This window comes from Arabidopsis thaliana, chromosome 3 (genome assembly GCF_000001735.4).
Source record: "Arabidopsis thaliana chromosome 3, partial sequence".
Taxonomy (NCBI): Eukaryota; Viridiplantae; Streptophyta; class Magnoliopsida; order Brassicales; family Brassicaceae; genus Arabidopsis; species Arabidopsis thaliana.
In genome coordinates this window covers 5,662,127-5,684,281 of record NC_003074.8, presented here as the reverse complement: position 1 = coordinate 5,684,281, position 22,155 = coordinate 5,662,127, and the positions used below count along the sequence as shown (strand labels likewise).

At 36.1% G+C, this 22,155-nt stretch overlaps 6 protein-coding genes and 2 long non-coding RNA genes across 10 annotated transcripts; 3 read left to right on the top strand and 5 right to left on the bottom strand.

The window, feature by feature from the left end:
- Positions 1–3: 3 nt before the first annotated feature.
- Positions 4–946, bottom strand: AT3G16680 (DNA binding / DNA-directed RNA polymerase). Its single transcript, NM_112541.2, has 4 exons — positions 758–946; positions 445–630; positions 255–358; positions 4–170 (listed from the first exon to the last, which is right to left on the bottom strand). Exons 2-4 carry the CDS (start codon positions 583–585, stop codon positions 152–154), a joined length of 264 nt encoding a protein of 87 aa, NP_188290.1. The 5' UTR covers positions 586–630; positions 758–946; the 3' UTR covers positions 4–151.
- A 973-nt stretch (positions 947–1,919) lies between these two features.
- AT3G16670 (Pollen Ole e 1 allergen and extensin family protein) lies at positions 1,920–2,902 on the bottom strand. The gene is made up of 2 exons (NM_112540.3): positions 2,602–2,902; positions 1,920–2,454 (listed from the first exon to the last, which is right to left on the bottom strand). Exons 1-2 carry the CDS (start codon positions 2,780–2,782, stop codon positions 2,171–2,173), a joined length of 465 nt encoding a protein of 154 aa, NP_188289.1. The 5' UTR covers positions 2,783–2,902; the 3' UTR covers positions 1,920–2,170.
- Positions 2,903–5,247: 2,345 nt separating this feature from the next.
- On the bottom strand, positions 5,248–5,648 carry AT3G03365. Its single transcript, NR_140994.1, has one exon. It is a non-coding gene; the product is annotated as an other RNA (long non-coding RNA).
- AT3G03355 lies at positions 5,515–5,868 on the top strand. The gene has a single exon (NR_140993.1). It is a non-coding gene; the product is annotated as an other RNA (long non-coding RNA).
- A 314-nt stretch (positions 5,869–6,182) lies between these two features.
- Positions 6,183–7,533, bottom strand: AT3G16660 (Pollen Ole e 1 allergen and extensin family protein). 2 transcript variants are annotated; one of them, NM_112539.4, is made up of 2 exons: positions 7,120–7,453; positions 6,183–6,777 (listed from the first exon to the last, which is right to left on the bottom strand). In NM_112539.4, the coding sequence occupies exons 1-2, from the start codon at positions 7,376–7,378 to the stop codon at positions 6,494–6,496; spliced, it is 543 nt and encodes a 180-aa protein (NP_188288.2). In that variant the 5' UTR covers positions 7,379–7,453; the 3' UTR covers positions 6,183–6,493. The 2 variants fall into 2 exon arrangements, with proteins under 2 accessions (NP_188288.2, NP_001326202.1); NM_001338248.1 differs by having other exon boundaries at positions 6,190–6,777; positions 7,120–7,533.
- Positions 7,534–8,843: 1,310 nt separating this feature from the next.
- Positions 8,844–13,264, bottom strand: AT3G16650 (Transducin/WD40 repeat-like superfamily protein). The gene is made up of 17 exons (NM_112538.5): positions 13,019–13,264; positions 12,882–12,906; positions 12,433–12,535; positions 12,086–12,167; positions 11,863–11,928; positions 11,556–11,640; positions 11,328–11,420; positions 11,080–11,143; positions 10,881–10,966; positions 10,678–10,779; positions 10,496–10,576; positions 10,303–10,363; positions 10,138–10,204; positions 9,981–10,058; positions 9,771–9,835; positions 9,559–9,636; positions 8,844–9,348 (listed from the first exon to the last, which is right to left on the bottom strand). Exons 1-17 carry the CDS (start codon positions 13,147–13,149, stop codon positions 9,176–9,178), a joined length of 1,440 nt encoding a protein of 479 aa, NP_566557.1. The 5' UTR covers positions 13,150–13,264; the 3' UTR covers positions 8,844–9,175.
- A 175-nt stretch (positions 13,265–13,439) lies between these two features.
- TCTP (translationally controlled tumor protein) lies at positions 13,440–14,965 on the top strand. The gene is made up of 4 exons (NM_112537.4): positions 13,440–13,580; positions 13,910–13,983; positions 14,076–14,362; positions 14,456–14,965. Exons 1-4 carry the CDS (start codon positions 13,553–13,555, stop codon positions 14,571–14,573), a joined length of 507 nt encoding a protein of 168 aa, NP_188286.1. The 5' UTR covers positions 13,440–13,552; the 3' UTR covers positions 14,574–14,965.
- Positions 14,966–16,330: 1,365 nt separating this feature from the next.
- KINESIN-13A (P-loop containing nucleoside triphosphate hydrolases superfamily protein) lies at positions 16,331–21,907 on the top strand. Of its 2 annotated transcripts, none has more exons than NM_112536.3 (14): positions 16,331–16,714; positions 16,786–16,867; positions 16,967–17,209; positions 17,656–17,877; positions 18,277–18,456; positions 18,568–18,669; positions 18,821–18,898; positions 19,143–19,224; positions 19,361–19,523; positions 19,771–20,100; positions 20,293–20,511; positions 20,602–21,172; positions 21,284–21,349; positions 21,440–21,907. In NM_112536.3, the coding sequence occupies exons 3-14, from the start codon at positions 17,021–17,023 to the stop codon at positions 21,620–21,622; spliced, it is 2,385 nt and encodes a 794-aa protein (NP_188285.1). In that variant the 5' UTR covers positions 16,331–16,714; positions 16,786–16,867; positions 16,967–17,020; the 3' UTR covers positions 21,623–21,907. The 2 variants fall into 2 exon arrangements, with proteins under 2 accessions (NP_188285.1, NP_850598.1); NM_180267.2 differs by having other exon boundaries at positions 16,339–16,714; positions 16,981–17,209; positions 21,440–21,898.
- The last annotated feature ends 248 nt before the right edge of the window (positions 21,908–22,155 follow it).

Here is a 22,155-nt window from a genome sequence, read left to right as displayed (position 1 = left end):
CCTCCCAAACAAGGTCATAAATAAATCATTGTCAACGGTTTTGGTTATATAACATAGCGATAAGTAATATAACGACCAGATGTTTCACTCAGTCGAGAGATCTTGACGACTTCGCCACGTTTTAGTCCAAAGTATCTCGCAATTGGATCAGTCACGTGAATCCTTGGAAGCTAACAACACCAACAGGTTCCAAATCTTTAATCACCCAAAACTAATAACAATACTTTATTTCTATGTGCAAAAAAACTACAAACCTGGTTCTCTTTCTCTCTAGAAACTTTTGCTTCTCTTCAGTAGTAAGAGCTTGATGCTCAGGAACAAAAACATGTTCCTTAACGTTCACTATCAATTCCTTCTCCTGAACCAACAGTACTCAATCATGGTTTAGGCTTTTGTGATGATCAAGAGAACAAAAATCAAAATGTGTTTTGTTTTTTTAGTTACCTGGAAAACTTCAATATGAAATATTGGATAGACCGCACCTAAAAAAACCAGAGCCTGGCGAGAAAATGCCTTTATATCTTGCACCACTAAAATTGCTCTGAAAACGTTTGCCGATTTTAACTGGTCTATGTATTTCTTCATCTCCGTAATTCCAACTTTGGAAGCATTGGGGAAGAAAATATAAAGCTACAAAACAACTCAAGACGAGATCAAACACACGAAATTACGCGTTTTAGCAGTTTTATACAATGCAAACCATATCTTCTTATAGGTATAAATACATTGAGAGACATCATACTTAATTATACATTACCTTATCATTGTCATCATTTTTCTTAGCTTTGAGAGTAACAAGAGACTCCTTTTCATATTGTCGCCATATTTCTCAATAAACTCTTCTAGGGTCATTGTAATTTCAGAACCGTCGATTAAGTAGCCACGATCCTTCAGCATCTGCATCAATGTCCTCTGGACTAGGAACAGTCGTTTGATCTCTTCGTCCATTAGAGCCATAGTTTCACCGATTACACTGCTTTGTTAATTACTGTCAGCTATATTGTTATTATTCAGAGGATAATGAATAAGCAATTCAGCTTTTAAAAAAAGATATAAACGTAAAAAGGTTTCTTAAATACAGCAGAAGAGAAGATCAAATTAATATCCACATCATTAGGAGATTAATTAATTATTTCCCAACACTAGTACATAGGGTAATCAATAAACAAGAAAGAGTCGATAATTTACAGAAACAACAAGGAGATTAAAATCCATAAAAGTGATGAGGATTAATACTGTTGGAATTTAGGATAGAAAACGAAAGGATCTAAGAGAGAGAGGAGAGAAGCCCGTACGAAGTGTGCAAATTAGCGAAGGAGATAGGGATGTCTCTAAAGCGGCTGCGAAAAGCATTACTTACAGTTTTTTTTTCTTAACACAGTTAATGTCGGTTTGAAGTCTAGCTAATTAATACAGCGGTAAATACGTTAGAAACTCCGAGTATCGATGGATCACGGAATTAGCAACCGTAGCTAAGAGTTCTCAGTATTCTCGAGTATCAATAGATCAAGAGAAGAGGAGAATTCAAAGACTTGAGATAGAGAAAAGCTTCTCTGTTTTCTTATTCAAAACAACCACCGTATCTCTTACAAGTTTAAGAGTACTTATACGAACTTAAGAATAAATCCCTTGTTGAAACTTGAGGCTAAAGCAACAAATAGCCGACACAGTTTAAAGAAAACCTAATAACAAAAACGAAAGCCCAAAAACAAAGACGAACTTGAAAAGGAAAAGACGTAAAAGGAAATAGGAAGATAGACGCTACATCACTAATTAAACTTGTCCTTATTTTTTCCTCCTACTTGTGTAATAAATACGAAACTCGATAAACTCGATGTAAAATAAAAATAAAGGTGAAATAAAAGCAAATATATATTGGACGCTTACTTAACAGTTTACCAAAAAATATATATATTTATATATATATATATATATATATAGCTAGGGATAGAAAGGGAAATTATTTGTTACATTTCATTACAGCACTATACATGCATGCAAGACCCTGGAAACAGAAGTTTTACAAGAGCTTTATTTCAAAGACAGAGACAGAAACTTGACCTTATTCATGCATACGCAAACAAACGTAAATGGTCATGACACAAAACATATATAGAGAAGGGAAACACACTGTAACCGAACATTAATTATGCTTATAGTTTGGTTTTAGTTAGATTGTGGGGATAAAACCGGTTGGGAGGATAGCGACTATGTTGAGGAGGCCGGAGACGATACTGCCGACGAGATTTAACTGGGAGATCAGTTGTCCGGTGGAAGGGAGGGTGGCGTCGCAGCTGGAGCGAGGGGTTGGGACGACGATACGACAATCGTTGAGGAGTGTGGGAAGGGATATCTGAATTCCGTTTGTAGAAAACGTGAATAATCCGGCAATGTTCGTAATTGTTTCTGCTACGACTCTGTTTAGGTTTCCACACTGGAGCTGGACGACCGCATCTGTTATTTGCACCATTAAATTAGTATGTCAACAAAGAGATCATAAATATTATCTTTTTGTGAATATTCGTCATTAAGATAAATATGATTTCGTGAATCTTTTTATTAGTTCGTATATATAGTATAGGTTAAGAATGGACAACTAACTAGCGAAAGCCGGGGCCGGAGTGCCATTGAGAGGGGCGCCATTGATGGTGCAAAAGAGAACCCCATTGATAATGGGGACATTGATACCACCAAGACCACTCTGAGCGTTAGCCATTGGAGACACCACAATGAGACACAACAAGACCAATGAGAAGGTTATGTGTTTCTTGATAACTGCCATCTTTTTTGGATTACTTGTATATGAAACTATAGAGTAGATAGCAAATATTTGTTTGTGTTGCTTTGGGTTTGGATGTGATAAAGTACTGTCTTATGCAGCTCTATTTATAGAACAAGTTTTATAGATATCTCCCCTCCTATTTACTTTGCTCTAGTTATATCTTTAGATGATTCGTTTACTTTTTTTATACACCTTATTGTTTTTATATACTTAAGTGAAAACGTCCATAGGGTTTAGTAGTGAACCCGGATCCTAGGATGTAATTTCAATGGTGTGCAATCATTCTATTTTATGTTATTTTCCCCTACACATTATATATAATTTATATCATTGAAGACAATTAATTATATATATTAGGTAAAACAATGATGTCTTCCATATTATTTCACCAAGATATCTTGAAGTTCAAATACCAAAATAAACATACAATAATCGATAACTTGAAGAATTATCCATACCGTACTTGTAATTAAATTTTTAATCATTTGCCGTTTTCCGTTTCTATTTATATTGTCTCCAAATGTTTTTTATATAGTTTCAGTACTATTTACTATTAATAGGAAAATGCTAAAAAAAGACATAGTAGAATGATAAATTTTGAGGTTAAATCTTAAAGAAATTTGTTTGATGCACTTATAAGAGCTCGAACCCGCAAGACACAAGATGGTTAAAGAGACGGCTTGAGAAAGAAAGACGCGATATTGGACTAATATAATTTTATCTTCAAATGCATTTTAAAAGTTTTTGTTCAAGAAAAAGATACAGTGAAACCAATACTCCATCAAACAATTGGACTATAGTTTTGATGCCCTTTTTCCTCCTTATGTATTTTCTTATATATAAAACAAATCAACCTTAAATAAGTAGACTCTGGATAAAGAAAAAATTCAGCAGCCATCTTATGTAACAGATTGGTCCATGGGATCTTTTTATATTATTCGACTTTGATCAAGTTGTATATATTAGTCGTATCTCGATCAAGTTGCCCTATAGGTAAACTTTTCGCAATAACTTTTAATAGTAGTAACTAGTAAGTAGTAACTTAGAAACTCAAGTAAATGGTGAAAATTGTGTATTTCTGAATTCGTTGTCGCTTCTAGTGGTGAGGCCAGATTAAGATTTCTCTGAAATATAGAAGCAGACGTGTTGGCATTGTTGAATTCATGTCATGCTTACTTAAGTTATTCATTCTTAGTATCTTATTTTCTTTCGACTTTTGTTGAATTTTGCAGGGTATTTTTCTAGGCGTTTGCTTTGGCTATTGGAGAAGAGTGATTTCGATCTTCATGGGCTCTTGTAATTTTAATCAATTGTTTTGGAAGCTTACACCATACGTTCCAAAGTTTAATTACATGAAAACTGAAATTCGCCACCAATAAGAAAAACAGTCATATTACTATGCCACACGGTTACGATCCAAATATAAAATCTATACTATATTGTTGTGCAAATCTTTACATACAACGAATATTCGTAAAGTTCATGCATCAACTAATGCAATTTGGCTAAAACTTATATTGATCGAGTGTAAGTTTAACAATTAGTCAAATTATTAATTAGTATCACATCATTATATTTATTTATTTTCTTTTATAAAATGACTGAAATGCTTTTTTCTCTATTTTGTTTAATTAGTCTAATTTTATAGAAAAAAATATAACAACGATGATATTTTTTTTTCGTTTTGTAGATTTTCTATGTTTATAAACTAATAGGTTTTTAGATTTGCACTAATACGAGAAAATGATGATTTATTCAATTATTTTGTCTTTAATTAAACGGAGTTTTAGCTTTATCTTTTCCAGCAATTGATATAGTATTAACAAAATATTTGTTTCCCAATTTTAATTTATAAAAACTCCATATCTAAATATTCCATAAAAATAGAAAGGATCCGGAGTTACATAGTGCATAATACTCATGATTCTATTTTAAATGTTTTTATGAATTATTTCGAGTCGACCTAGCTATTGAAGAAGAACATGAACTCATAGATTTTGAAACAGATTCACTGCAACATTCAGGGATAATAATGTCTGTAACAATGTTTACAACTTCTTGATATTCCCGTTATTGGCCCAAATCAAATCTCGTCTACTCATGCAGCCATGTAGTCTCATTCTCTTTGGATCCCTATCTTTTACATTGTATCAGCCCAAACAAATATTCTTGGGCTCAAGGAGAAATTATATTCCTAACTAGCCCAGTAAATTTTCTTACAACTTTTTATTTTATTTCATTTTAAATACCTACACTATTACATTAAGGAGTTCATATACCTAAAACTCGCCAATTAGCTAGGTGGTGTTTCATACTTTTGAATTTTTGATGTTTGTTTCAAAATTTTATTTTATGATCAACATGTTTGTTTCAATTAAAAACCAAGAATACTCACCATTTTGAATATTGCATGTATCTAAAACTTCTCTTCTTTGGGGGTTTAAAATGTATCCAAATTAATTCTTATATAACCAAATCAACCCAAAGGCGGGTCTTCAAAGACCAAGGAATTAGGAAGAAGAAGGGAAACACCAGCCACCATCGAAGCATCCGGTTTCCAAACTTCTACAGTTTAAAACCAATGTTTCTTGCCCAGAGGAAACAACAGACATCTAAACTTGTAAAACAGGTCCAAGCTCTCTAGCTCCTTCCACATTTTCTCTATGTAATGGTCACTTCTGTGAGTTCTGTCTAAAGATGTAAGATCACTGTCATAGTTACTGTACCCACCATGCATGGCGTCACGTAGGACTTTCCAAGCCCTTTTTTAAACCTTTACAACAACAAGTCGTATGAGCTACAATGAGACAACTCAGAGGAATAACGTGTAGTTTATCCGGATGGGATTCAAAAGAGAGAACCTCCTAGTAAGTTTTGTTGTCAGAGACTCCGAGAGATTTCAAGAGAAAGCATCTTTATACTAGTGAATCTCATCCCATGAAGCAAAGTAAATGGGGTGAGATTCTTAATTCAAAGTCGAAGATATTCTTGTTACTACTCTGCTAAAATTCATTATAGACTTTCTAGTTCTGAATTTAGTAGAAGGCTCTAACTTCAACCGACGAGGTTAGATTTTGACGTCAGTTCACAAAAAAACTAACCGCGGACAGTAGTGAAGACGGAGGTGAGACTTGGCGCGTCAAGTTGGTCTGCAAGAGTTTCAAAATTTAAATTTAAAGAATCATTGTATTTTGAGCGTTTAATATTTATCGTTTACAAATTATATACTTTTTTTTTAATTAATAAGCTAATCCAATTACACATTAGGCAAACTAAATCCTAAAAAGAAAAGGGAGCTAGAATTTTTGTTATTTACATCAATCGGAGCAAAACTAGACTATGTTGTTTAGTATATATATATTTGTATCAGTCTATGGACTTAAATAGAATGCATGTTGTTCACTCAATAATCATTGCATATATTCTGTTGACATTTACTTCTTGGCATGTACACTCACCCCAACCATTCATTTAATGCAATTGACATATATATTTGGAAAGGGAAATTGTTTGTATCATATAACAAAAGCATTAGACATGCAAACCCTGGAAAAAGAAAGTGACAACAGAAGACATTGAAGATTGAGACATAAGCCCTATATAGACCTTATTCATGCATACGCAAGCAAACGTAAATGGTCATGATTACAAAACATATAACAAAAGGGAAACACACTGTAACCGAACATAGAGTATGTATAGAGTGTGGAATCAGTTAAGAAGACCAAAGCCGGCAGGGATGATACTGATGATGTTGAGGAGGCCGGTGAGACTATTGCCGATCATGGCTAACCGTGAGACGAGGTTGCCAACGGAAGGGAGGTTGGCGTTGCAGGTGGAGAGAGGGGTCGTGACGACGACCCGACAATCAGAGAGAAGTGTGGAAAGTAACATCTGAATTGAGTCCGTAGGAAGCGAGAATAATCCGGCAGCATTCGTGGTCGCTGTTGAAACGACCCTGTTTTGCCTTCCGCACTGGAGCTCAACTCCTGCATCTGTTGGTTTGCAGTATTAGAATTAGTAAATATATATATACGTTGAGAAATTTATTAAACTGTATATTAATTATTTCGTGAATCTTTATCTTAGTCCGTATCTGTAGGTTAACTCATACTTCCATTTGAATTTATAACTTTGAGTGTGTAGGAACAATAGAAGAAAAAAATTCGTGCATTTTTAGAATTCTAAGCAATTGTTTTGTATAATATCATTTGTACGATTGTATATTTGACATAATCTACAACAAAACCCGCCTGGTTAACAGAACCTAAGCAATTTTTGTTGGGCTGGTTTTGCATGATTGATCAAAGGTGAAAGTAGAAGAATGGAAAGCTTACTAGCGAAAGCAGGAGTGGAAGTGCCACTGGGAGCACCATTGAGAGAGCAAAAGACAACCCCATTGATATTGACGAGATTGAGAATACCCCCTACAAGACCACCAACCAGACCACCGAGACCCCCAACAAGACCCCCAATAAGACCACCAAGACCACCACTACCACCAAGACCAAGCTGAGCCTCAGCCATTGGAGACACCACAACGAGACACACCAAGATCAATGAGACGGTCATGTGTTTGTTCTTTAACATTGCCATGCTTGAGTTAAAAGTAAATGCTTTTTTTTTTTTTTTTGGTGTGTGTGTTTGTGTTGCTTTTGGTTTTGGATGTGATAAAGTGTCTTCCCCCATGCAGCTCTATTTATAGAAGAAGTTTTATTGATCTTGCCCCTCCTATTTATTTTGCACTTTTCTATATATTTAAAGTCGCTAATAATGCGTTTACTTTATTCTACAATTTGAATTGTCCCTAGGTTTGATCGTAAACCCGGGTCCTAAAATGTAGTTTCAACTGTGTATGATTCTAACATTATATAATTTGTCCAATAATATCCATGCAACTTTTTTTTTGAAGAAATATCATACGATTAGTCGTTTATTAATAAAAACCAATGTATACCTACATCATCTCACACGTTTAATTGCTATTTTCGGTAAGCTATAATCTTTGAAATTTAGTACTGCATGCACGATGTGGTGATATAAACTTCGACAACTCAACGAGTATGTGTTTAGATATTCCCAATATATGTTGTCGCAGAAAGGGTGTAATCAATAGCCAATATAATATATTCCCTCTTTACTAATTAGCACACATAAAATTCATAATCATATCACTAGCTAGAAAAAATATTTTTTTTTGGTATAACAACTTGCGTCTTCCATAATGTTTTACCAAAGAAAACTTGAATTTATATACCAAATAACAATGTAATAATTGATAACTTAGAGATATGGGATGAAATGATTTCCTTACTGTGTTTCGGGGTTTTCTCAAATTAAGTTTTGAGAGAAGAACATAATTTTAACTACTAAATTGATCAACATTAAGTTAACGAAAAAAATCTGAGTTTATAATATCAAAAACTAAAGAATTTAGTTGAGTGTGAAACATGATTTTAAAGTTTAAACTATAAGAAACGCTATTTTAATGCAAAACTATATAAAATGTCGATTTAAAAAACACAAATTGGTCAAGAGACCGAACTCGCAAGGTAAAGAGACATCTTAAGAAAGAAAGACAAAATATTGGACTACACTTTTGTCTTTGAATGTATCCTAAAATTTTGGGTCAAGGAAAAGATATGGTGAGTTCAATTTTTCTTAGTCCCAATCCGACAATTTGCATCATTGAGTGGTCTTAACTCTTAAACCCCAGATCATAGGGGGGCTCTCCTATAGATTTGGCTTAGTTTTTCCTCCTTAATTATATTATTGTATATAAACAAATCAAACTTATACACAAGTAGACTCTTGATATAAGGAGATAAGAGAAAATCTACCACCCATCTTGTGTTATAGATTGGTCCATGGAACCTATTTTAAATCTTCTGCTTTAAGATGGATCGCTCATTTTTATAGCTATAACAAAGAATTATCTCATATGTAAATGTGAATGTATCTTATGAATGAATTCTACTAATCTCCACGGGGACCAGTAAAGAATGCATCTACAAGGCGATTAGTCGTATTGCGATCAAGTTGGCCTCTTGGTAATGGTAATTGCTCAATAATCTTTTGACAAACACCACGAACACAGTACAAAGATGTTTTGCCATTGTTGGGTTCATGTCATGCTTTAACTCGGCTACAATCACTTTCTGAATCAACCCGAAATGCCCTTGTCCAAAACCCTTCCGAAAATAGTGTCTTTTTTCATGTAAAACTACAATAATTAATAAGAAACTACAATGCTGTTTTTTTCCATATCTATCTTGAAGAAGAAATTATATAGCATAACCAAGGTTTTTTTTAATCCAGAGTGAGATTAGTGATTTTTTTTTTCTGGCTTCGAGTTTGATATTAGAGAGGTGTAACTTGTAAGAGAGGGAAACCTCAGAAGCGTCTGATCTCTTTGGGAGGTTTGAAGTTGAGAGGATGAGTTTCAGGAGTTGCATCCTCGTCTTCCTTCCACATCTTTATTGTTTTGTCTCCCTCACACGTTACCAGCCTTGAACCCGTCTGATCGTAACACGCTGCATATATACCTGCTTCACTCTCCAGCGAACCTAACCATGTAAATGAGATAAGACACATATGAGATAAGACACATTTACTACTTGCAGCAATTCTAGAGAGTAAAAAACTCTATCACTTCTTGAAAATTGAGAGCTTCCTTTGTTCCTTCGAACCAATAATCATAAACCTTTAAGACTTAAATATTTTAACCATTCAAGCAACGCAAGGGTAAAGGATCAAGAAATAGGTTCAGAAGATACCAGGCTGTACAATAGTTTCTGCCCGTTGGAAATTGTGACCACTCTTCCAGTCCCAGAACCATAAGCCACCTTTATCACCTTCAGTTGCACAAAGACGGGGACATTTTAGTTCAAATAATGAAATCGGGTAATATAATATGTGGAGGAAATGTGAATACAAGTATCAGTATTTCGTCCCGTATCAAAGAGTGATTTGAAAATGAAAATAATACCTCCAGTGACCATTACGCCATCCTCATTCACAGCCACTGCGTTAATTATGTCTCTCTGTAGAGAACTGCTCCAAAAAGAAAGATAACATGAAAACACATCAGAAAACTAAAATTTCCAGTTTAGTTAAGAAACATTATCTTTTTCATTGCACTGGAAGATGTAAGAGAGTGGATTAAGACTCAAATAACTACAAGGACTCTAGAACTTACAGCATGTTGTGGCAAAACTCTCCCTTAGGAAGGCTAAACTTCTTGATGTTGTCAGCTGATGCAGAAACAAAATCATTCCTGAACGAAACAGAAAGAGACATTAAATCAGGGTGCATTATCATGCAAAACTCTAAGGTTGAAAAAGCAAGACAATTACTCTTTCGGATGGAGAGCCATTGCTCGGACAGTCTTCTTATGATTCGTTATGGTTGCCATCGATTTGCCTGTTTATAGTATATTTGTTAGCCCAATCCTGCATACAATGAAAAGCTAGGGAGGAAGAAAAGCAAAAGTCCAAGAGATTGTTAAATGTTAACTATACCATATCGGAGGTCCCAAAATTTGATGGTTGAGTCATGAGACCCTGTAATAACTTGTGGATCCTGCAACATCACAGACACAGTAAGTTCCAAAGTTATTGAAATAAAAGCATACGACTATATGAGCATAAAATAGCAGTGTGTGCTTCTTCGCCACAAGCACATTAAGTAAAAAGAAGATGAAATGAGGCGTACAGTTGGGCGGGCCAAAACGGAAAAAACATCGCTGTCATGTGGGAGTACAAAAATTTGCATCTTCGTACGGATATCCCATACCTATAAGTAGAAAAGAATTTTTGACAACAGTTAGAGAACTCAAACATCAAAAATACATATGTTTATAACCACAGGATACATCTTTTCAGTAAATGTCATACCCTGCAGACAGAGTCTCGCCCTCCGGTTAGTACAACATCAAGAGTAGGATGAAGAGCTAAACAGTAAACGCCATGCAAATGACCATGATAAGATCGAATAACCTATCAAAGACAAATTCCAAAGACATTGGACATGAAAAGTTCAGATCAGGAGAAGAGTAATTAATATACAGATGAGATGAAATCCATCATCGAGTTTAAACCTTATTCTGCTCAAGGTCCCAGCATTTGACTTGCTTGTCATCACCAGCAGAAAACATATAGGTATGTCTATTGCTTACAGCGAGGCCTGTGAAACAATAATTATATAAACTTAGAGAGTTGAAACTTTTACACTGGTACTTTTCTACAAGAGCTATTGATAAACTAACAAATTGAGGGGGAAAAAAATAGTAGTCTAACCTCGTACTTGCCCTATATGTCCAGTAAGTGTGAGTTTCAGAACTCCAGTCGCTACATCCCATATCTAGTGAACAAGAGCCACAGAAGCAATCAGTAAGATTAATTCATGAGATATAGGTAAATGTTGCATGAAGAACTAAAAAACGGGACCTAGCAAATGACAATTCATATTATAGAATCCAGAAAAGGTTACAGAAGAATGGGAAAAAAGGCATTGAATTAGATTTTCAATAGAGTTGATCCGTTACCTTGATGGTACGATCAGCTGAACCAGTGCAAAACCATTCATTGCTTGGGTCAAACGCAACAGATCTGACCCAACCCAAGTGTCCCTGGAGCACCTGTCAACCAAAAAATGCATCAATTCATAAGAACATAAAGTACTCTCTGGACGCCAACAAATGGCCTAAGAATACCTACACACTTAAATGTTATATCCATAAGATGCAGAAATATTACAGTAACACAGATCTTACCCTGTAATTCTTCCATGGTGCATGCCACTCTGGACGGGGCCATCTACTAGGCATTCTCTCCATTAAAGCAGCAGTTGACAGATTTCTGTAACACATAGAGGGGAAATGATGGACAAATAATGAATAACTGAAGCATTGATACAAGTTAGATGCATTTCAGGTTAAATAAATATGGCCAAATTTAAATTTCATGACTCTGAACCACCAATTCACCTTAGTGCGGCTTTATGTACCACCTAGGTATCGCAATCTAGATGTAGTGTCGTTATAGAGAGTCCATAAAAGTAGATAAGGATGCGACACAAACCTTTCGGAAAATGATCCAGGTGCAGGAAGAATGGCCGTGCTTTTGCCTGGATTACCAGTATTGTTCCTTCAATTCAAGAATCAATAATTATCAGTATCAATCAGCACGATAAGTAGAGCATCAATCACAAAGACAAAACAGGAATAACATTCTTGAGAATGTCGTAAATTATTTATACTAACTATATGGACTAGTCACATTCCAAATGAAAATGTATACTCACAAGTCTCTTGGCGGTAAAGTTGGACCAACAACTAAAGCTTTCTCTGTTGCGCTTTTTCGAAGTTCCTTGGACCCTTTTGGACCTGCGGAGAAAATAATTTGGTCTTTCAGAACGAGAAACAATAGTCATGAAAAAGGCTAAAAGATTACACTAACAGCGTTTTTAGTGCAGCAGAAGTTTGTTTGAAAAGATACTCTTAAGAGGATACATTACTGAAACTTGTTTTCCAATCCTAATTATAGACATATATGAATGAAACTCACAACTAATATAAATAGATATCAGGGAAACTAGAAAATAGGAAACTAGTTTTGTCTCACAACAGGAAAAACAGATAAAAGAACTACCTGGAAGCGCAAGGGCTTTCAATGGAGCCGTCTTTTCACTGTTATGGTCAGCAATACGTGTAGGCTTACTTGCAGGTTCTACGCCTCCAAATGCAACTTGAATCTATACAAGTAACGTCCAAGTCATTAACTTTTATATTCTACTTGATGTTCACTAAAACGCTTGATGCAAACTAAACATCTTACTATAAAGATGAGGGTAATATGCTAGAAAGCAAACTCAAACAATAGTAGCTGATGAGAAGAATCTAACTCCAGATAAAAGGTAAACTATAAAAGTGATAAGCCATTGACTGTTCGATTTACACCTTATAAAATTTTCTCAGGTTCAACGTCTCTGAAGCTTGCTATAAAGCTATCCATTATCAAACTCAAAACAAAGAAGAAGCGAACAAAATTTTCAACACGATCAAAGATAAAATTTAAAAAATATTCGAAAACCCCCTTACCTTATGGCAGAGCCGAATTCTTTTGCTGCGAGACAAGAACAAAAACAGACAAGAAGAAGAAATCGTCAATACACATAAAAATTCTGAGAAATTTCGAGAAAAAAAAGTGGACATTGCAAGCGAAACTGTTGATTAACCTTTCAGGATCAGGCTGAGGAAATTGGCCATGGACGGGGGAGAAAATTTCACGAGCTCGTCTAACAGATTTTAGACTGAGTTTTTTCAGTGACTGAGTTTCGACCTCCCTGTTCAAAGCTATCATCGTCATTCTAGGGTTTTACACGAACAATCAGAAACAGAACGAGAAAGACGGAAGAGAAGAGAGGGAAATAGGATTTTATCCGACCCGAACACTATTTATACGTAGCCCAACACTCGAATCCCCACCCGTTGGACCAAACCCGGCTCATTAAGCGTCGGTTCAGATTTATTTCCTTTATTTAAAAAAAAGGAAAGGGTAAAAAATAGAAAATTGGAAACAGTTAAAGCCCAAAATTGTAATTTACCGAGAATTGTAAATTTACCTGAAAACCCTACGCTATAGTTTCGACTATAAATACCAAACTTAGGACCTCACTTCAGAATCCCCTCGTCGCTGCGTCTCTCTCCCGCAACCTTCGATTTTCGTTTATTCGCATCCATCGGAGAGAGAAAACAATCAATAAGCGACCATGTTGGTGTACCAAGATCTTCTCACCGGTAAGCTCAATAATTCCTTAATCTCGGTATGAACTGTGTAGCTATCGATCTTTTTCTTCCGATCGGAATAAATCATGTTATCGAATTGTTAGATCTGTCATCGCATCATAGGTTTTTCGTTGATTTGCTGCTCTTTGCATTGATAATTCAAATCTTAGGGGATTAGTTTATGTGATTTGGTTAGATCTGTGATTCATTAGTATATAAACGTCCTTTAATTGAGCTTACCGATTCGTTGTAGATTGGATTTTAGGGTTTATTCGCTTGTATCGATTAATGTTTGGGATCTTATGAGTAATGACTAAAGAGTCTGGGCTATTGATTTACAGGTGATGAGCTTCTGTCTGACTCTTTCCCTTACAAGGAGATTGAGAATGGAATCCTCTGGGAAGTAGAAGGAAAGGTCAGTGTCATCGATTCTACTTCAAGTTTTGTTTTGATTTTGTTAAATTTTTGTTTTCCTGTTCTGAATTGGGTTTTGATTTTGTTATCCAGTGGGTTACTGTGGGAGCTGTAGATGTTAACATTGGTGCCAATCCATCTGCTGAAGAAGGTGGTGAGGATGAAGGTGTTGATGACTCTACTCAAAAGGTTGTTGACATTGTCGACACCTTCAGACTTCAGGAGCAACCAACTTATGACAAGAAGGGATTCATCGCTTACATTAAGAAATACATTAAGCTTTTGACACCCAAGCTCAGCGAAGAAGATCAAGCTGTCTTCAAGAAGGGTATTGAGGGAGCTACCAAGTTTTTGCTCCCCAGGCTCAGTGACTTCCAATTGTAAGTTACCCCAATCTATCGTATCTTGCTTGTTATACATGACATATATTTCATCTGAAATCTCATCAATGCTTGTGTTGTCTGATTTTACAGCTTTGTTGGGGAGGGTATGCATGATGACAGCACTTTGGTCTTTGCTTACTACAAGGAGGGTTCAACTAACCCAACATTTTTGTACTTCGCTCATGGTTTGAAGGAGGTCAAGTGCTGAGAGAGAAGCTCTCGTTGGGTTACTGTGGTCGGTCGCAGCGACTCTCTAAGTTTATGTTTCTTTATATTGTCCTGTGTTTCGTCGTCGTCCCCTATTAAAATTACCTGCCAGTTTACTTTTCTCTCTTCTTGTTTTCTGTGTTGGAAGATTCTCAAGTTATTTATTCCGCAAAAAACGGTTTATCATTTACAATTAGTTGAATTTTGGTCGTTACTTTTTGTGTTATTTGGTGTGATATCTCTTCAGCTTTGCTTTTCTAAATTAAACTCCCGAATCTCGAGGCATGTTTATAGTAGATGTCTAATAATTTTGGATTCAGATCTTATGGACGTGAATAAACGAGTGGGTTACTCTAACTGTTAGTAACTTTAAATCATGGAATATGCTGTAGAATGATTCTTTTGACTTTAGTCTAATGGTGTTTTATCCCTTTAAAAAGAAAAAGTTTCGTACAGACATGATGTCTTGAGACATCATCATAGGCATGTTCTGCTCCTTATCAAGGATTTCTATCTCACGTGCGGAATCGATACTAACTAGAGTTCTGTCATCTTGGTTTTAGTTGTGAGACAAATCACAATGTGGCCGTAATAATAATGTATTATGTGTATTCTTTTACTTTGACAAACAACACAACCTATCCTATGCTTTACTATTCTTTTAGTTTGTTGGTTTTATTATTCGAACTATTTATTTATGTATGTGTGGTGTCCGTATGGATGAGAGGGCAACCAAAATGCGTTGGTACGTATTTGTGTCTCACGTAAAAGGAAACGTGATTTGGTCTTGGTCGGTTTGACGTTGCTCCAACTCTCTTGTATCTTATGTATTTATCGTCATTATTTCTTCAAACTTTGTTGTTCCTTTCGTTTTAGGCTTTTAGCCTACACTATTTAAACATTTCTTATGTAACAAGTAGTATCAACTTCTATCTATATGACTATATTGACGTAGCCATACAAAGGAGGTAGATCATCTAAACTTACACAAAACTAGAGAGACCAATGTTTTTAGGAAGGATAAATAAAGGAAAAGCTCCTTTCATACTGGTTTATATAGTGATTACTTAAAATCAGGAATCCTTTAGATCGGAATGCTTTAGGCTAAAGCAAAAGCTTTTTGATTCAAAAGAAAGGAACCCACAAGCTGTATTAGCCCCACTTCGCTACTTTTGCATATTCTCGTTCGTATATTTTATTGGATTAACACTTTTTTTTGGGGTTTAAACAGTACACATACATACACAAGATTGGTACTTTTGATATACACTCACTTATATTCGCACATCTAAACAATTCAAAATTTGAAACCGTATAAAAATTTAAACAAACATAAGAATATATAAGATTAGATCATTGTCATGTACTAAAATTCCAAAAGTTGTGGATTTCATGTCGAGAAAAACTCATGTCATCTTCCTCGGACAATTTCAAATTTCATCTCTATTACCATAGATGGTCCAAAACAACATCCTTAAATACCATAAAGTAGCTAAAATCTGAAAATGCACATAACTGATCAACCCACCAAGGTTATATTATTAGTTATACTACATATATAATAAACCAATCAATGTTTATGCAATCTGCTCAAAAAGGTATGAGATTCATACCGTATGATTCAAGATGAGAACATCAATTCTATTTTTATGTCACCATGTTGGTATATGTCCTTGTGTCACGATCTCAGCAAAAAAATAATATTTCAACACTATCTTTTAGAATATATAAGACCGTTCAAAGAAGATTGTTTCAAATGTTTTGGACTAGACTGTACAATCTTAAAAAGTAGGACAAATCGGTGAATATTTCTGAAGTTAAAGGGTGATCTAACTGTCACTTTTTTAAAAAACTTTTAAACACCTCAAACTTTTTAATTTATTGTGTAAGTGTCTTATACTTTGTCAAATCTTCTTCAACGCCCCTCTCTTTCTCATCTCTCTGCGCCTAACGTCGCTTACGGAAGAAGACGAAAATTTTGAACAGAAGCTCTCTCTCTCTATCTCTCTATCTCTCTATCTCTAACGCTATTCGATGTGCGTAAATTAGGGTTCTTCACTCGTCGGATCTGATTGTATATTGTGAAAATCTCAGATCTCAGATCTCTTATCTAACACCGTTGCGTGTCTTCGTTTCCTTCTGGTAATCATTACTTTGGATAACATCGATCTTCTTCTCCGATTATTGGATGCAATTTATTGATTGAATTTCAGATTTTGAAGGAGGTGAAGCAAAGTCGGGAGCTGTACATTTCCGCTTTCATGTTCTGTGTTGAATCCGAATTCTCTCCACATTGTGAGTTTCTCTTCGATTTGAATCTAACATTCTATTGTTGAAATTAGGAATTTTTTGATTTGTAACAAATGGGTGATTCTGGTTTTTGTATGGATGAAGAGTTGTTTTTACAGATCTCCGAAGTTGGCTCCTCAAAGAAGATCACAGCGCCTCATGGGCGGCCAAATGCAGCAAAACAATGCTGCGGCTGCGACGGCGCTTTACGATGGGGCTTTACCCACTAATGACGCAGGAGATGCAGTCATGGCACGGTGGCTTCAATCCGCTGGTTTGCAGCATTTGGCGTCTCCTGTTGCTTCTACAGGCAATGATCAGCGTCACCTCCCAAACCTTCTCATGCAGGTAATTGCTTTCCCTGATTCTTTGTTTCTGTACTCTTCCAATATTTTGCATGCCCTTTAGTTTTCTTGATGGAGTTTGCCCTAGCTTGGTAAAGTATGCAAATTTTGTATTAGACGCAGATAGCCAAGTTTTGTTAGAGTTTTCGGTCGCTAATTCCTGCGCACATTTGGTGTTAGACTACTAAAAACGCTGCAGTAGGAAATTAGGAATGTAGGATTGTTTCTCCCTGTTATGGATATTAGTCATAACGTATCTCAAGGAGAGCTTGGAATTTGTTTGGCCATTTATGTAATGTGATTAAGTTAGATGTTTGCTGCAGGGTTGTTAGTGATTTCTTCTTCGATTGGTAAATTTCTATAGAAACTTTTGCCTTGGCTCTTGTATAATTCGCATGAACGGGTTCTGATATTTGAAGCATCCTTTGTGGTGTTTGCGGTATCTGCTAGGGTTATGGAGCTCAGACTGCTGAAGAGAAACAAAGACTGTTCCAACTAATGAGAAATCTCAATTTTAATGGGGAGTCGACTTCTGAATCATATACACCAACTGCTCACACATCAGCAGCTATGCCCTCTTCGGAAGGATTTTTTTCACCTGAGTTCAGAGGTGATTTTGGAGCAGGATTATTGGATCTTCATGCAATGGATGATACAGAGCTTCTATCTGAGGTATGCTTGGAAGAAGAACTAGTGCAAAGACTTATTCATAGTTACTCATTAGTGCCCATGGATAACAGAAAGATCATAAATTTTCATCATCAGATTGTCTGTTCTTGTGTTACATCCCAGTTTTCAAACTGTTCTTGCCAATCTTACATTGCCATATTGAGTCCCACCTAATCCATTGGCTTTGTGCACATGTAATCTATCTGCGAGACTTCTGTAGGCAACTTCTGATCTTGACACTCGAATGGATTTAGCGAGATGTGACAGTTTTGGTCTTGTTGTCATTAGAAAAGCATCTGAGCTAAATAACTGCTTGTTGCATTTGCTAGTTCATAAAGAAAGCGATTATCCATGTGAAAGTTACCAACTTTTATGATACGTGACTTTCCTTTCATTTTGCAGCATGTGATTACCGAACCCTTTGAGCCGTCACCTTTCATGCCTAGTGTAAATAAAGAATTTGAAGAAGACTATAATTTGGCAGCTAATCGTCAACAGCGGCAACAGACAGAAGCTGAACCTTTGGGTTTATTGCCTAAAAGTGATAAAGAAAATAACAGTGTAGCCAAGATTAAAGTAGTGGTAGGTCATTCACTTGAGAACTGACATGTTTCCTTACTACTTGATTGTTTTATAAGCAACGTTCATTATGACTAGGGATGATTGGGAAACCACTTTTTTTTTTGTCTATAGGTAAGGAAAAGACCCCTAAACAAGAAAGAAACAGCTAAAAAGGAGGAGGATGTCGTGACGGTATCTGATAATTCTTTGACTGTCCATGAGCCCAGAGTGAAGGTTTGTGTGCATTCTTCATCATAGATAACAATGGCAAACATGATTCAGTTGAACAACTGAACGATGGCATCCTGCTATTAAAGGTCATATATTCTTTTCATTTAATATTGTCTTTTCGAATATTGAATGAACCGTAATCTTGTTGGTGCAGGTTGATTTGACTGCTTATGTGGAAAAGCATGAGTTCTGCTTTGATGCTGTTCTAGATGAGGATGTTTCAAATGACGAGGTAAGTTAAGAATTGAGCTTATTGGAAACCATAGAAAATCCTATTAGGTGTCCGTGATGCAACCTTGAGCTTTGGTAGATTTATGATTTATGTCAAGGTCGACATACCTGATTGACCTATTAACTAGATCATAGCATGTGGTTTCCCCCAATCCAGATTGGATTGATGTATGGATACATTAAGCTTTTTATATATACAGAAGCTTTATGCTGCTTTGAACATGTTTGTTTGTTTCCTTGAATAGGTGTATCGGGCCACAATTGAGCCAATAATTCCCATTATTTTCCAGAGAACTAAAGCTACATGCTTTGCATATGGCCAAACAGGTATGCAATGACATTAATGTTCATTGGGAAATACACTGATAGTTATACTCTTGCTAACAGATTCCAGTTTTTAGAGGATAATAGATTAATAGTTTCTTCATGCTTTCATGGCCCTAATGATGTTTTGCTTATTCAGGTAGTGGTAAGACATTTACAATGAAACCATTACCTATACGAGCAGTTGAAGATCTTATGAGGTTGTTGCGTCAACCAGTATACAGCAATCAGAGGTTTAAATTGTGGCTCAGCTATTTTGAGATATATGGTGGAAAGCTGTTCGATCTTCTCAGTGAGAGAAAGTTAGTGTTCTTTCTTTTTCTCATTTCTTATAAATGTCGTCTTTGTTGAGGGGTTTTATGTTTTCCTTTTCTTTTGGCATATACTTTGTTCAGGCATATACTAGCTTATAATTGTTATTTCGATGTCAGTATATCGTAAACATTGGCACTTATTCATCCTATCAGTGTCAATACTTTCCATTGTTGTCTACTACTATCGCAAATGCATGTTTACCATTGTCTAAATCATTCAGTTATTGCCGAGTAGGAAACTTTGCATGCGAGAAGATGGTAGACAGCAAGTTTGCATTGTTGGCCTGCAAGAATATGAAGTTTCAGATGTACAAATTGTAAAGGATTTTATCGAGAAAGGAAATGCCGAAAGGAGCACAGGTTCAACTGGAGCAAATGAGGAATCTTCTAGATCGCATGCCATCCTACAGCTTGTTGTAAAAAAGCATGTTGAGGTAAAAGACACTAGACGGAGGAATAATGATAGTAATGAATTGCCTGGGAAAGTTGTGGGAAAGATTTCTTTCATTGACCTTGCTGGCAGTGAAAGAGGTGCAGACACCACAGACAATGATCGCCAGACAAGGTAAAGATTCTCTTTGCCCCTGTGATTGAGTAGTTTGAGAATTGACCTACCACTAATGTGTAGATTAAAATTTATGCCTCTGTTGGACTTGTGGGCATTGATAAAGTGGCACTTTGCTGCTACCTTTTTACTTTAGGACCACCACACTTCAGATCTAAATGCTTCATTGTTTTCATTGTGGATTTTTCTTAGGATTGAAGGCGCAGAAATCAACAAGAGTCTCTTGGCTCTTAAGGAATGTATACGTGCACTGGACAATGACCAGCTACATATACCATTTCGTGGAAGCAAACTAACGGAAGTGCTCCGTGACTCATTTGTTGGAAACTCAAGAACGGTGATGATTTCCTGCATCTCTCCAAATGCAGGATCGTGTGAACATACCCTCAATACTCTAAGATATGCTGATCGGTATGTTTTGTACAAACTATAGCCTCTTGTGAAACAAATTCTCAATTTCATCGTCTATTAACCTCTGTTGGTTATGTATGGAATAAACAGAGTCAAAAGTCTATCTAAAAGTGGAAATAGCAAGAAAGATCAAACTGCGAATTCAATGCCTCCGGTTAATAAGGATCCTTTGTTGGGCCCAAATGATGTAGAAGATGTCTTTGAGCCTCCACAGGAAGTGAATGTACCAGAAACCAGGAGGAGGGTGGTCGAGAAGGACAGCAACAGCAGTACGTCGGGTATTGACTTCAGACAGCCTACAAATTATCGAGAGGAAAGTGGAATCCCATCATTCTCAATGGACAAGGGAAGATCAGAGCCGAACAGTTCTTTTGCTGGCTCCACTAGTCAGAGAAACAACATTTCTTCATATCCCCAAGAAACTTCAGACCGTGAAGAGAAAGTAAAGAAAGTGTCACCACCTCGTGGGAAAGGGTTGCGGGAAGAAAAACCAGACAGACCACAAAATTGGTCTAAAAGAGATGTCAGTTCGTCGGATATCCCTACCTTGACAAATTTTAGACAGAACGCAAGTGAAACTGCTTCAAGGCAATATGAAACCGCTTCAAGGCAATATGAAACCGACCCTTCGCTTGATGAAAACCTCGATGCACTGCTTGAGGTAAAGTACTCACCTATCCCTTTAAAACATGAGATGAAGCTGTGAATTTGATTTGCAAGTAACGGTAGTTCTGTTTATGTCTTATCGTAACCATCACATGACTTTTTTCAGGAAGAAGAAGCTCTGATTGCAGCGCACAGAAAAGAAATTGAGGATACAATGGAGATTGTTCGCGAGGTATGTAAATCACATCATTGCAGCGCACAAAAAACGATTGTAGAATGTTATCACATCATTCAATTTTCTTTTCTGTTATATCATTATCAGGAAATGAAACTTCTAGCGGAGGTGGACCAACCGGGAAGCATGATAGAAAACTATGTGACGCAACTGAGCTTTGTGTTGTCCCGGAAAGCAGCAGGGCTAGTCAGTCTTCAAGCCAGGCTTGCTCGGTTCCAACACCGTCTCAAGGAACAAGAAATACTGAGCCGTAAGAGAGTTCCTCGGTAGTTGGTAGAAGAAGGAAAACCAAAAGTGTGGTGTTGTTTAAGTGTGAAAGGTTGGTTGGGTGATCTCTTCTTATATATGACAAAGAATGACAGAAATGTCCTTCATGTTTGTGAATTTGGGCATTTCTTTCCTTTTATTTTTGAATCTTTATTATAAAGTTATACCTTTTGTGTTTCTTATTTTTCTCTTCTCCTCTATCCTCCCAGAAAGCTGGATACTGTCAATGTGAATCAAACTCTTTTATCAATCAACTGAAAAAGTATAAAACCATTTATCATCTGAAAATGTTTCAAAATTTGGTGAGCCATATATAAAATCAAATTTCTAACAATTAATAAGATCTTCAAATACCATCTATATAGTGACAACCAATGAAAAGACAGTTGAATAGCTCCAAAAGAACAAATAAAGCAATTCTCTCTTGTCGTAAAGATAAAATGGCCAACAAGATTATGCAGCCCAACTAAAAAGGCCTTGGCCCACACTTTACTATTGATCACGTGACATGCCTTTTTCACGATTGCAATATAAGA

Bases quoted from the DNA above. Each gene is read 5' to 3' on its own strand.
- TCTP (NM_112537.4), top strand. From the start codon at position 13,553: ATGTTGGTGTACCAAGATCTTCTCACCG. The intron at 13,984-14,075 runs GTCAGTGTCATC...TTTGTTATCCAG, and splicing joins TCTGGGAAGTAGAAGGAAAG to TGGGTTACTGTGGGAGCTGT. The intron at 14,363-14,455 runs GTAAGTTACCCC...CTGATTTTACAG, and splicing joins AGGCTCAGTGACTTCCAATT to CTTTGTTGGGGAGGGTATGC.
- KINESIN-13A (NM_112536.3), top strand. From the start codon at position 17,021: ATGGGCGGCCAAATGCAGCAAAACAATGCTGCGGCTGCGACGGCGCTT. The intron at 19,524-19,770 runs GTTAGTGTTCTT...ATTGCCGAGTAG, and splicing joins GATCTTCTCAGTGAGAGAAA to GAAACTTTGCATGCGAGAAG. The intron at 21,350-21,439 runs GTATGTAAATCA...TATCATTATCAG, and splicing joins CAATGGAGATTGTTCGCGAG to GAAATGAAACTTCTAGCGGA.
- AT3G16670 (NM_112540.3), bottom strand. From the start codon at position 2,782: ATGGCAGTTATCAAGAAACACATAACCTTCTCATTGGTCTTGTTGTGT. The intron at 2,455-2,601 runs GTTAGTTGTCCA...TGCAAATAACAG, and splicing joins TCCGGCCCCGGCTTTCGCTA to ATGCGGTCGTCCAGCTCCAG.
- AT3G16660 (NM_001338248.1), bottom strand. From the start codon at position 7,471: ATGGGGGAAGACACTTTATCACATCCAAAACCAAAAGCAACACAAACA. The intron at 6,778-7,119 runs GTAAGCTTTCCA...GCAAACCAACAG, and splicing joins TTCCACTCCTGCTTTCGCTA to ATGCAGGAGTTGAGCTCCAG.
- AT3G16650 (NM_112538.5), bottom strand. From the start codon at position 13,149: ATGACGATGATAGCTTTGAACAGGGAGGTCGAAACTCAGTCACTGAAA. The intron at 10,967-11,079 runs GTTAGACTACTA...ATTGTTTCACAG, and splicing joins ACATATAGGGCAAGTACGAG to GCCTCGCTGTAAGCAATAGA. The intron at 10,364-10,495 runs GTACGCCTCATT...GTGATGTTGCAG, and splicing joins CCGTTTTGGCCCGCCCAACT to GATCCACAAGTTATTACAGG.
- AT3G16680 (NM_112541.2), bottom strand. From the start codon at position 585: ATGAAGAAATACATAGACCAGTTAAAATCGGCAAACGTTTTCAGAGCA. The intron at 359-444 runs GTAACTAAAAAA...CTGTTGGTTCAG, and splicing joins TTCATATTGAAGTTTTCCAG to GAGAAGGAATTGATAGTGAA.